The sequence below is a fragment of the Amphibalanus amphitrite genome, unplaced genomic scaffold (genome assembly GCF_019059575.1).
Source record: "Amphibalanus amphitrite isolate SeventyFive unplaced genomic scaffold, NRLGWU_Aamphi_draft 000192F_arrow, whole genome shotgun sequence".
Classification (NCBI taxonomy): domain Eukaryota; kingdom Metazoa; phylum Arthropoda; class Thecostraca; order Balanomorpha; family Balanidae; genus Amphibalanus; species Amphibalanus amphitrite.
In genome coordinates, this window is record NW_024881687.1 from 438,899 (window position 1) to 452,478 (window position 13,580).

General features: G+C 47.4%; 1 protein-coding gene across 2 annotated transcripts in view; it reads right to left on the reverse strand.

Moving 5' to 3' along the window:
- Positions 1-13,580, reverse strand: part of LOC122384506 (serine/arginine repetitive matrix protein 2-like) — a 45,775-nt gene that overhangs the window by 4,240 nt on the left and 27,955 nt on the right. Inside the window, exons 12-15 of one of the 2 annotated variants that reach the window (XM_043372011.1) lie at positions 5,367-5,513; positions 4,098-4,209; positions 3,550-3,635; positions 1,299-1,562 (exon numbers count right to left, since the gene is read on the reverse strand). In XM_043372011.1, the coding sequence (XP_043227946.1) occupies positions 1,299-1,562; positions 3,550-3,635; positions 4,098-4,209; positions 5,367-5,513 (609 nt within the window). The remainder of the gene's footprint in view (positions 1-1,298; positions 1,563-3,549; positions 3,636-4,097; positions 4,210-5,366; positions 5,514-13,580) is intronic. The other variant, XM_043372012.1, reaches the window with a different exon arrangement.

Genomic DNA, 13,580 nt, shown 5'->3' on the forward strand with positions numbered 1-13,580 from the left:
TGGAAACACATTTTGTGTGACAGCGAGGCGTACTTACAAATGCAATGTGCTGAGAAGCCAACAGTGTACTTACAATGCAGCGTTTCTTATGAACGGCGCATAGTAACTAACAGCTCTTAAGTCGTAAGTTGCCTTCACAGTTTTATCAGGTAACCGCAAAGGTTTCTCTACTTTTCTGGTTTCACCTCGGATTCCACTATACCAATGGTGATTGGCTGATGCAACCATGTATTGCGTTCCGCAAACAAGAGCGCAAAACGACATGAACCACGTCTACTTTTGCGACGTTTGAATTTATACCAGCGCTACAAGAAATGATCGCTTATACAGTCGTGTTGATAAGCGGGCCACGGAAACATTTGCACGCGTATTTCGTCATGCCACTATTGAGGGGGCCTTGTTATACCGCAAAGAGATGCGTGTCGCCAAAGATAACGAACCGAGTCACGTTATCTATGGTGGTTCTCATAAACATTGAATCCATCCCCTCACCAATCCATCTAGATTGGATGTTAACTGCAGGCTTAAAGAAATCTAACTTAGAAACCTGCGATTTACAAGAATGTACCGTGATATGATTTCGTTTTAAGTTCTTTGAACTCATGAGATTCGATGAATATGTAACCGTAAGTTAGACTTAATAACAAATAGAGATATCCAGCTTCATCATTCATAATTATTCACCTGCCCATGCTGGCGGCCCTAAGACATTCTCAACCTCGGTTTGATTGGGGTCACGGCGAATATGACGAGCCAGATCAGACCACGACTCGCTGATGAGCTGGGAAAATATCGGCCTCTGCAGCAGCTGCCGCGATAAACACATCAGCGCCGGCCGACTCACACCATCTATCTCGTTAAGTGGAGCGTGACATGCAACGTCTTAGTAGAAAGCAACGGCGGATGAACGAGGCTGTTTCAGACCAGGACGCGGCTTTGGAGTTGAATCGATTCTTTGCTTTAAAATGTTGATGCTGTTTGGCTAATTAAACAGCCCATTAAACGTCGCGACATGGGGGTTGAAGTCACGAATTCATGCATCACGAACTTAGTATTAGTCCGCAAGCTGAGGACGCCTAATTACAAGAGTCAACTAGAAAAAAATGCGTGTTCTACCTACCTGAGACAATTTTCTAAGATGCATATAACACTATCTCACATCATCTCGCATGCACTTGGCTATTCTCCTGAGGACCAATCCTGGGACCAATTAGAAACCTAAACAGGCCACTAAGTCCCTGATTGACCGGCCGGTGTGCGTCTGTGTGGGTAATGGGCGGGGGGGGGGTGGCACGTACTGGGCTGAGCGTGGACGAGCCCTGGTAGCCGGCCTCCGCCAGCAGGCGCCGGTTCCAGCCGTGGATGCGCTGTCGCAGCCGACGGTCGATGGCTGCCAGCTGGGCGCGCCGCCTCTGCTGCTGCTGATCGGCCTGTCTGCCGCGCGGGCCCTCGGAGACGGCGCGACGCCGCTGGCGGCGGTACATACTCAGCAGCACGCGCCGGCGCAGGCTCAGCAGCTTGTGCTGCAGCTGGTCCAGCTTGTCAGAGGTGCCGCCACCCTGCTGGTGGTGATGCAGGGCGGGGAGGGGTGGGCGACGCGTCAGGTCATTGCACTTTCCGTCAGTCAAAATGATGTAACACCTTACCATCCATTTAAACTATTTATCCATTAAACATGTTTTTACACCAGAGATTTCTAACCATTCTCACCGTAAGAATTAAGAGCAGCATATTTGATTAATGCTTATGCATTTTGCTGAGCAGTTAGTCCAGCCACAAAATAAATTGGACTACATGAAAAATTCAGCTCATTTTCGGGGGCAGCAAAACAAGACCATCAATCTGTGAATGTAAACGTCAACAGAAGGTTGTTTCGGCTCGGGTCAGGGCTGTTGCGGGGCCGTCCAGCGTATAACAGCTTCTCGGAGGCGGACTGCCGGCTGTCGCTCCCAATTTTAGCTGTGACGCTAACTAAAGCTGACTGTCCCACTCGCTAAAGTTTGGTCACTCAACGTCACCTTTCGGGCGCTAAATAGCGCGTTATATCCGGGAATGAAAAGAAAGCGAGGTCAAAACATTCTTTAAACTTCCACAGCGCACACGTTTTCGCCCATTTGGGTTTATTCACGCACACAAAGAAGACAGTGCTCTGTTGGCACAAAGACAGAACACATCAAAAAGGATCCCAACGCACCATACAGGTCACAGAATATTTGACCGTCGCCGGCTTAACTTAAAAATGCGTGAAAGAAAACGACGTCCCGAAAAGCACATGCATGCAGGCGTGTAGTACCGTACAGTGGCGGGGTAGTAGCGGGCCGAGCCCAGGTGCGAAAAGCACCGAGTCATCAGCACTTAGCGAGCATGCATACTTGCGCAGCGCGTGTCTGGTAAGCAAAGATTAAGCCTGTAAAGGCTACAACTAATTAAGTGCTAACATCCGAATAAAACATATGGCGGGAGCTAATTATAGCTATAAACGCACCAAACCATGAATAGTTCCTTCCATCCTGACAGGATGCATGCGCCGTCTGAGCGAGCGAATGGCCCTGGGAGTAATAACTAAAGCAGCATTCATCGATAGCTCGAGTTCTAAAGAATCCGCGTCAATGCTTCCTGAGTGACATCTCATATGTCGTTTGGATCGTTTGGATATTCGTTATTGTTATTGTTATTGTATATAAATGTTTAGTATTGCTAGTGTTAACACTAACAATGCTGTCATACCAATATGAATGAAAGAATCTATAGCCTGCCACTGCTGTGAGGGCGCACTAGACTGTTCGCTACCGGAGCGTACAGTGCTATTCAGTGCAACTGTGCCAGTTCACCAAGCTCGAGCGAATTCATTAGCGCCGAATCTCATCAGCCTCATAAAGCAGCGATAAGAGCATCACTGCATTGCGTAATCAGTGCTGCATAATTATACGTAACGATAGTAAGAATGTGCACGCTAAATAAAGCACGGTCAATATTCGTCGCCAGTCTGCCGCGCGCGCGGGCGCGGCTGGAACGAGGAGCATATACTGTACCGCTGGACAGCCGTGTGCTGCGGCACAGCATGCGCGCAACGCATGTGTGGCGCTGTGACAGCGTACCACGCGAGCTCCTCCAGCGCAGTACGCACAGACTTCCAGACAGTTTGAAGTAAAATGCTTTGCTGAACGCTTCGTCAATTTGATAACTTTAATTGAGAATTATATATTTTGCAAATATGTTGTTCAATGTTCACTTTACTGTCCATGATGTTGTGGCGATGATTTCAGTTGACTAACACCGAGGCTATTTAAACGTTAAGGGGAAGCGTTGACCGCTGTGACCGCGGCAAAGTTACTTCGCAGGTGGTTAAGAGGAACAATAGGCCCATTCAGATCACTATAAATAACACAAATGTTTGCATCACCTTGAAAGCGATCATTACTGCCTCTTCCACCAAGACACACCTCCCATCGCTAGCAAAAACGATCTCACTGCGTTCCTTATTTCCGTGCGGACGCCTGTCGTGAACGACGGGCCGACGGAAATGAACACACCGGCACAAGCACTCACGTTGTCTAACCGGGCGAGGAAGGCGTCCGCCTTGCGATGGCGCTCCTCCGACTGGGCGGAAGGTTGGCGGGAAGAACCGTGGTGCACTGCCAGCACAACAGTCTTTGCGTCATCACGGGAACCGGTAAAACACCACACACGAACCGTGAAACAACAGCAAACACAGGAACGCGGAAGGTCATCTTGACCACGCGTATCCTTGACAACGGTCATTTACCCACAGACTGCAGGATGCTAGTAAATGGTATTTTCAGGATCCAACTCTCTCCATAAAGTTCAGCACTAAAGCAGTCAGTGGCATATGCCGCACAACTTTCCGTAGGCACGTGACCCCCTTCATCACACGAGGCTAAGCGCGCATGCATGAACCTGGCCCAATGACCCGGCCGTGTGGCGTCTGGCCAATCGCACTTGCATCAGTGGCTGCATTTGGGTAAAGCTGATCTCCATACAAAGATTGTCTGAGCCCGCGCGGGGCGCCAGGCCGATAGACTACATTCTACATACCACGAAGTGAGTCTCTGTGCTCTGGGGATCGGACAGCTCACCGCGAGTGGACTCGTTGACCCGCGGCGCCTCCGTGCTGGCACTGGCGGTGCTCAGGTCGGCCGCCCAGTAGTCCTGCAGCGGTGAGTCGTACTCACTCTCCTCCCTGACACCCTGTACACGCGACACGCAGAACATGTGGCGTCAGGCGGCTGCCTATAACCGGTCCCAGGTGTGGCAGCCAATGTACAAATATGGCGCACGTCAGTGGTACATGCATCCAAATAGAGGTCGGGCGAGCCGCACCGGTCCCAGCCGGCGCCGGGCCAAGATTAATATGGCACGTGCGTCGGTGACGAGGGACTATAAAGGATGATATTGGTGCCACTCGACCCCCAGAGGGCACCGGCTGTCCCCGCGGTGGGCAGCTTATGGCGGAGGTATTGACCCGCAGAGAGAAACGGAAAATACGGCATTACGTCGCGCCCTTCATCAAGACATGCGCGGCTTCACGCTCTCTAGAAAGTTGATCCGTGTCTGATCGTGTTTGCTTGCAGGGATAGGAAAGCTAAACTTGATTTCAAAAATAACAGGTTTAGTGGTTAGAAAACGATATTAGCCGTTTTCACGACGGGCTATTCGGCGAGTGCACCTAATTTGACCAAATCTGCACCTAATCTCTTTAACAGCAAATATCTTCATTTTATGAATTTATTTCAGTGTTTTAATCGATTATGCTCTCTGATAATAAGACAAAACGGGCTCATAAGCAATTAGTGCAACCCTAGCTGATAGCTACGAAGAGACACACTGAACCTGAATTGACCAAATCTGCACCTTATCTGTACCAGATGTGCACCAAATGTGTACCAGATGGCCGTCGTGAAAACAGCTATTGACATTCCACATAGTTTGCTGAGGAAGATGTGGTAAGCAGCATGCCAGCCAGTGATAGAGGGTGAACGAGCAGTCGGATCAGAGATATGCTACCATCGAACACGAGTACGCTTTCTTATTTCTCACTAGTCCCTTTCAATACGAACCTCAATTAACACAGCGTTGCATCTCAAGTCTCAGTTCTATAACAATCATAAGCAAAAACGCTGAACTGGCATCCAACCACAACCATTTCTACACATGGACTGCATTTGGACTGCGTTCGGAACTTCCCTACACAGCCTCTCAGCTTACGGCGACCCCGGCCGGCGGTGTCATCTGTCAGTGGCGACAGTCGAGGACAGCCGCGTGCATTGTGTGCCCTCTCCACGCGAGCATTAGGGCCGGAGATGGCTCGGTGCCGGATCGTCACGGCGCCGGAGGTGGCCACTTACCGGGGGAGCCGCCGATCGGCTGCGCTTGCCGCTGGCTGGCGCCGCTGGCGGTGGCGGCGGCGGCGCCAGGTGCATCTGACGCAGCTGGCGCAGCACCTCCGGCTGGTGGCGCCGGCAGCAGCTGATGCTGCGCCGGCCGCCGACCATCTGCAGCAGGAACACGGGGATACGGTCACCGATTAGCTGAGGAGGTTGAGAGACGGCCGGGAGGGTTTAATGGTTCCTGGGAAGAGATGCATGAAACTGGGGACTGTTAAAAGTTAAGACGTTGTTATGGGAACAGCTCCGGTCTTGCCAACTGGATAATTTGGCGGCAAGGAAAGTCATATGGGCACTTACCTACGTCATTATGCACTGCTGAAACATAAATTACGCTAAATGACTGAATAACCAATTAGGAAGCAAGTTTTTACGGCTTTTGAGACCTGTCCACTTCATGTGGGGCCTGAAAACAATTAGTCTTGGTGCGAAATAGCTGGTCGTCAGTCGTCACGGCCTTGTAAATACGAGTGCGCCAAGCCTGTTCGGCATTTCTTTATAGCTCCTTCGGAGATAAACCGTCGAACGAGGTCAGGCACGAACGTAGTGGTAAAAAACATTCAGACGAAGAACATGCTTGCCCAATTGTGTATTATCAAAGCAATTTACTTTCGCCCGACATTCAAACTGCTGGCTTATTACATTACCAATTGCACAGCTCAAGCCCAGAAAATATTTTCTATGAGCAGAATAGCCTGCTAAGTACGAGCACTTGCGGAAAACAGAATTACTTAATTATTCTTTTAATTTAAGAATGTGGTTTTCAGTTGATGTGCGAGAGCTTCAACCTCTAACCTGTGAAGAACACTTACATAAGCAGATGTGATACATTAAGGCGGATCCTCCAAGTTTAAAAACTTACAATCAAATCAAACATCGTATGCTAGATACGGCGCAAAAGACTTAGATGTCAATTACTGGCTGCGATGTTGAGAGCTGGAATTTTGAGCTAACATGATTTACTATTTGCTCGGACTCAACACGGCGCGTAGTATACAGGGTGATTTTTTTAACTGTTAAAAAGTAAATGTCAATGGTGGTCCCTAAATCGAAAAATCGCGTGCAAAAAAGCAATGCACGTGATAGATAAATCTGGGACATTTTGTATGGTGTCATGATTTGTCCCTTTTAACCGAAGGCCTCGGCCCCAATGGTGCCTGAAAATGTCCCACCAATCGGGCACGCATGGTCCACCGCCGTTCAGTAAGGAACGACACAAAACGATGATTTTGAAGCATTGAGGCAGTTCGAAGCATGCGATCATCGAGGAAATATCCCAGAAAGACGTTAAATAATGCACGAACAAGCTTGTAGTCATAAATAACCTTCAAACGGTCCATCTGGCGTATGTGCAGCCTCTGAAGAATCAGTCTTCAGGGAGAAAGAAAAACAGCGAATCAGACAGGGGCGTCGTTTTGTATAGGCCTGGTAGGGCCCGAGCCCTACCAATGTTTATTTGGGCCCTACCAATGTTCGCTGAGCCCTACCAATCTTATGTCACTTATCAGTTGGCAAAAAAATCAAAATAAACAGATAAGCAAATAAGCATATTTGTACAGTCGTCACAGATGTGTGTGGCCTGCTGGGCCGTAGGAGCTGCTGTCGCGAACCCTTCGCAAGCCGGCAGGGGGTTCTCAGGGAACGGCAAGGGGTCCTCACTCCTCAGACCGGCAAAGGGTCTTCAGAGGCCGGCAGCACTTTCAGAAGTTCAGTGGGGTCCTTAGAGAACGGCACGGTACTCTCAGACTCTGGTGGGATCCTCAGAATAGCCGGTGTGGGCCACGCAAAAGTCACCGATGGGTGTCCGTCAGATGCACATGTGTGGGGCTTTCAGAGGCGCCGGTGTGGGACCTGCACAGTCGCCGGTGAAGGCCCTCTTAAGCGCCGTTTCGGGGTCCTCAGATACACTGGTTTATGGCCATCACAGATATGCGTGGGACCGCTTAGAGCTGCTGAGCTCTGACGAGCCCTGTGGGGTCCCTTTGAGACGAAATATGGCCAGCGTGGACCCTCAGCGGCCGATTGGCGCCGCAGGGACCCGAAGGGCCCCCTGGACCCGATGGGAGGGGCACGTGCCCCCTGTGCCAACCCCCTCACTTGGCTACGCCACTGGAATCTATCATGTTATGTTTAAGATCTCTGCAAGATGTATCCCCCGTTTGCGGACTCTGCAGAGAAAAGGCAAGCTCGAAAGGAGGCTTAGCGCGGTGTTTTTGGCCCCTTTATCGAATATCTAGAATTAAAGTACTCGGCTTTTCCGGACAGTTTCGTGACTGTATTATTGTCACTTCGTCAGCGGTATACAAGTAATATACCTAAACATTTTCGAATATCTAGAAGATGTCATTGACTTGTCACCGTAAAGGAATTGTGGGTGTCACGTGGGTGTCACTAAGGGACACCGTGCCGAGTTGCGCAAGTGGAAGCACACCGAGTAACGGCTACCAAATGAGTGTTACGAGTTGAGGTTAGTCGGTAAGGTGATAGTGGTTGCATTTTGGAATGCCGACGGGGCTCTGCTTGTCAACTTTCTAAAACAGGGGCGCACAATTGATGATGTGCGTCCATTCGATAGACATCGAGGAGAGGCTATAGGGAAGCTGATTAAGTGTGCACCTGATCCACGTCCACGCACTTGCGTACATGCGCGGGGTGACGATCAGTGAAGCGATGAAATGTGGCTTCGAGTTGTTGTCGCATCCACTTTTTTCCGAACCCCGCACCCTCTGGTTGCCACCTCTTCCCCAACATAAGGAAATTAGCAGTGGCAACTTCGCTGACTGCAGGGAGACTAAAGCAGCCGTCTTGGACGTGGGATGGGTCCGAAACCCACTTGATTATGGAGACTTTGAGGGCTCTCCCGAAGCGCTGCGCGAAATGTGTTTGTCTTAGCGGTGGTTATTTGAATAAATGAACTTTTTGGTCTAATAAATCGATGATGTATCTCTCTACTTCTTCATGGTCGGGCAGGTAACTTTCTGAATGCCGGCTCGTACTGTCATCCTTTTATTTTGGCAAGCAGGCCTTTCTAACTATCGTGGTGTTTCGAGACCTCGTTAGTTGTCGAACCCTGCAAATTGCAATTGGCGCGGGCCTTCAAAGCCGCTCCAGGCCCCGCAGCAGTCTTTTTCATTCGGCTTGGGCCATCAAAACCGTTCCTGGCCCCTTGCAGCACAGCCGTGCCGTGGGCCTCTTTCAGAATGGCGTGCATTCCTCCGACACTATTATAACTGCCTATTTAACTGCACGTTTTGTGCATGGAGCTCGGTGAGGACCTAGACTTCCAAAATGTTTTTTTTAGATTTTGGTTTGTCTTGTCAATGACCAGGGCGAAAAAATAAGTGGCCGAAATCCGATGAGAAAGGCAGATTTGGGGGTACCCTACCTTTTAAGCCCCGTCACATATGGCCGGCCGCCGCCTTTGGGCCCTACCAATCATTTTCGGAAAACGACACCCCTGGAATCAGACACCACCAGGGCCGCCAGTATCGAAATCCTCGACCTGCCCTTCATAAACTTCTAGTTTTTGGACCCAGCTATGGCAGATATAACAAGAAAACATTGGAAATATCTGGCAGAACTAAAAATGGGTGATAGGAGCCTTTTCAGTCCGCCTAAAGGGTCTAGGAGTCCACGGTGCTGTTCAACACGTGCTCAGGCGGGCTGATTCGTGTCGGTGAGAGAGGGGGCAACTTCAAGCACAAGTAAAATACACGATGGACGTTCCTTCACATCGTGTCTGCATGAATTCAAAATGTCCCAGAATGCTTGTCTTCCTGGTATATAATTTTGTAATATATATTGATATTTTAATGCCACTAGACCTCATTACTTTTTAACAAGTAAAAAAAATCACCCTGTACACTCCCTGAATCAAACTATCATGACTGTCACATCGCAACCTCCAGCCTGAAAAGTCCGACTCAATAACCTACCGATGATCGATCAACATGCTCGTTGGTTCAACAGCATTGTTGCCACACAATGCCCTAAGCTACATCTCAGTCCGCATTGATCGCATCCCGAGAGAATCCAACCAACGACGATATGGTTTAGACAAAATAGTTATCGAATAGGCCAAAACCAGGGGCGAGTAGGGGAATTTTTTAGTTGTTTCCAGCATAAACTTTGTACGAATTATATGAACACGTCTTACCATTCAAGACACGTTAAAATAGAACGTTGAAGTAAAACTGTTGGCGATCGATGCTGAAATCTTACTAAGACTTGGCGTCGCGTCAACGACTACGACATCTAAGAATATGGCTCCGACGTAGGTACTCTTACACCCTTTCAAGAGAGCCAATCTGGTGTAAGTCGAACAGAAACAATGTGTCGAGACCGCTGGCTTCCTGAGCGCTCCTGGAACTGCTTTTCAGGACACTTGGCTATTAGTGGCACGGGAGGCCATACTCTTTTCATCGTTGACTCTCATTTGGTCATGCCGTGCAGAGGCGCGCACACCACCGGTGAACGACTGCGCTGGGGACGCTCGAACAATGTCGGGTATCGCGGAAAGACTGTCAATCAGGCTTCGGGAACTGCATGATTTGGTGGAGGCACAAGACAAAGATGAAGAACCAGAGGCCGACGTCCATTCAAGTGAAACGAGACGAAACGAAGCTTCGGCACAAAAAGAAAACCAAGAGTTCAATGAGCCTCAGCTAATCAGGCACCAGGGCCAGCTGCCTAAGGCCTGGCTACACTATGCGTTTTCTGCTTGCATTTTTTTGCGGGTTTGCGCTTTTTGCGTAATATCGTTTGAGAAAAAAGTAAGCCTACTAGAATCACTACTGAGACAGAGTCACTCCTGGATAACATCTACACCAGCTCAGACTGTGATGTTTTCTCAGGAGTCCTAACTAATAATGATATTAGTGATCATTTTCCAATCATTAACTTAACAACCATTAATATTACTCAAAGTAATTCCAAACCCAAAGGTACAAAAATGCCATGGATCACAACTGCCAGGGCTGTCAGATTTGTGTCATTCCTAGAACGCAAATTAGAAGGGTTTGAGGAGCAACAGGATGTGGATGAAGCTTGTGCTGAGCTCATAACCAATGTTCAAAATAACATAAAAGAGTACTTTCCTCCAAAGCCCTACAACAGGAAAACGACTAAGAAACAACCATGGATGACATCAGCATTGCTAACATCTGTAAATAGAAAGGACATGCTGTACAAATGTTACCTGAAAAATAGGAGCAAAGAAAACTTTGCAAAATACAAGGAATGTAAAAATTTGCTTACTAAGATCATTAGGAAGGCAAAAAGGTCTTATTATCAAAATGAGCTAGACAAATATAAAAGAGATGGGAAAAAGACATGGGACATCATCAAGGAAATACCTACTAGGTACAAAGTCTGTGTCCTCTCCTCCAACCAACCTGGTTGGTGAAAGGGGTATTGTGAGCGACCAAAAGGAAATATGTGACCTGCTCAACAATTTCTTTGTAAATGTAGGCCCCAAGATAAATTCTAGTGTAAATGCCACAAATTGTGACCCATTATCATTCATTAAGAATCAGAATACTGAAACTATGTTTATGATACCAACTGACATTGAAGAAATCAACTCAATTGTGAGAGAGCTGAAAGATGGCTCTCCAGGTGATGATGGCATCAGTGTCAAAATCATCAAAGCATTGCAACCTGCCCTTATAAGACCATTGGTACATATAACAAATCTGAGCATGAGTCAAGGCAAATTTCCAGACCTTCTCAAAACAGCTCTTGTCATCCCAGTTTTCAAGAGTGGAGACAGGTCATTAGGCCAGAATTACAGACCAATCTCACTAATCTCAAATGTCTCCAAAATCATTGAGAAGGTTATTCATAAAAGATTATACGGCTTCCTTGAAACTCACAGTATTATATCTGCCACCCAATTTGGATTCAGGCAGAAACATTCTACTGAACATGCATTAATTTACTTCTTAGACTTTATCACTGAAGCCCTAGAAAGTGGAAAACATGCCATTGGAGTATATCTAGATGTCAAGAAAGCATTTGATAGTGTCAATCATGAAGTACTCATTAAAAAGCTTAATAAATATGGTATAAGAGGAAAGCCCTTGGATCTAATTGCAAATTACCTGAAAAATAGAACTCAAAGAGTAAAAATAGGAGAGCAGTTATCTTCACCAAGAAGCATAACTTGTGGCATACCCCAAGGTTCTGTTTTAGGCCCTTTGTTATTCATTATTTACTTGAATGACCTAAGCACCATATCAAACCAATTGAATATCATAACCTTTGCAGATGACACTAATATCTTCCTCAGTGACAGCATGTATGACAAACTAGAAGGCAAGATGAATAGGGAGCTACAACTTATCAACACTTGGTTTGAATGCAACAAGCTTAAACTGAATCTTGAAAAAACGTGCTATCAAGTGTATACAAAAAGAAAAGAACAAAATCAACTTAATATAAATATTGAAGGCAATAACATCAGGCACGCTCCATGTGTTAAGTTCTTAGGTGTTTATGTAGACTCACAGCTATCTTTTAAAGAGCATATAAAAAAGCTTTCTACTAAGCTAAGTCAAATTGCAGGTATAATCAGTCGGGCTAGATGGTGCCTAAGTGAGCACCACAGCCTATTACTGTACAACGCCCTTGTCTTGCCTCATATAAGCTATTGCTGCTTGGTATGGGGCATAAACTATGAAACAAACTTAAAAGGCATCTTGACAGTGCAAAAACGCATAGCCAGAATAATTATGGGTTTACCATACAGAGAATCCGTGACACGCCGATTGAAAGAAATTGGTATGCTCACTATTCGAGACATTGTATCGTACAAAGCTACTATTTTTGCATATAAATACTTAAATGGTCTTCAACCAGCAATACTAAGAAAATCGTTCAAATTTAAACCCCCAAGTGTGACCAGAAACAAAGACACATTCCAGGTACCCTCCACCAGAAACAATTATCGAAAACACACTGTAAAATTTTACGTCCCAGAAGTATGGAACAAACTGAGCATACTCTGTGACTTATCAAAATATGACAGAATAGGGATAATCAAAACTAAAGTGAAGAACCATCTACTAAGATGAAAAGCACCAACACCGGTATAAAATGAACATGCAATGCTGTTACTCTCATCGAGTACAAGTCCTGACTACCGGCGCACGGTTAACTAGCTATAAGAACACATATCATAGATTTTAAAGAAAACGAAAAAAAAAAGAAAAGAAAACTCATTTTATTCTTCATCAAATCCATACCGTTTTTAACTAAAATACTACGTTAAGAGATTGGTACATTGACTGATACGTTGCCCCCACCCCACCCACCGGGCTAACCCGAGACCGGCCCAGTGTAACTGCGGGGCCGGTCGGCTGGCCGGCCGGGCGGGGGGCCGGCCCATACGATGGGCTGACCTCCCGCTCGGCTGGCCGGCCGCGGGGCGCCGTCCACGCGTGATGAACGCGGTACGCGGGACGGCGCGGGTGGGGGCGGGCCGCCCGCCTGGAACGACGGGGAGGTACCCCACAGATCTCCCCGGCTGGGGAGGCAACGTTGAGTTCCCCCCGGGGCCGGGGCGGACCATTCCTCACGCATTGGTGAATGATACCGCCCTGGCCTGGCCAGGCGGGCCGCAGGAGTGTGAGACTGGGAGAGTGTTGGCATGGAAATGTTTGCTCGCATATAATCACCATATCAGGCCCCATCTCTCCCGATGACTCTCTTGCAACAAGCTCGGCTTAGCTGGAGGGCATCGGGAGGGATGGCAAGACAACATGCATGAATTAGACCAGACCTGATTTACCCCACAAATGTCCCCTTCCAAGTGAGTGTGTGCGTGTTCCTCACTAACAATGTACGATTGAACCCTTAGCGGACAGTTGATGCTAGATTTGGCATTAACTACTATGGCTCTCTGTATCTACTAACCAAGTTAAATAATATCATGCGTAGTCAATTCCGCTTCTTTTATGTTTTTTCCTCTTCTTAGCAGGGAGTGCCGCGACTTTTCAACTTTGATTTTTATTTTGGTGTTAACGTAAGGGTTCTGTGCGTCGCTGGGACTGAGGGTGGGGGCACTCCTGGTTGCCTGATCATGGGTAACGGACTATTAGTAGAAAAAAAAAAGTCATAAATAATATAACTTTTACATTAGTTAAATACAAAAGTTAATATAACTCTGATATTAGC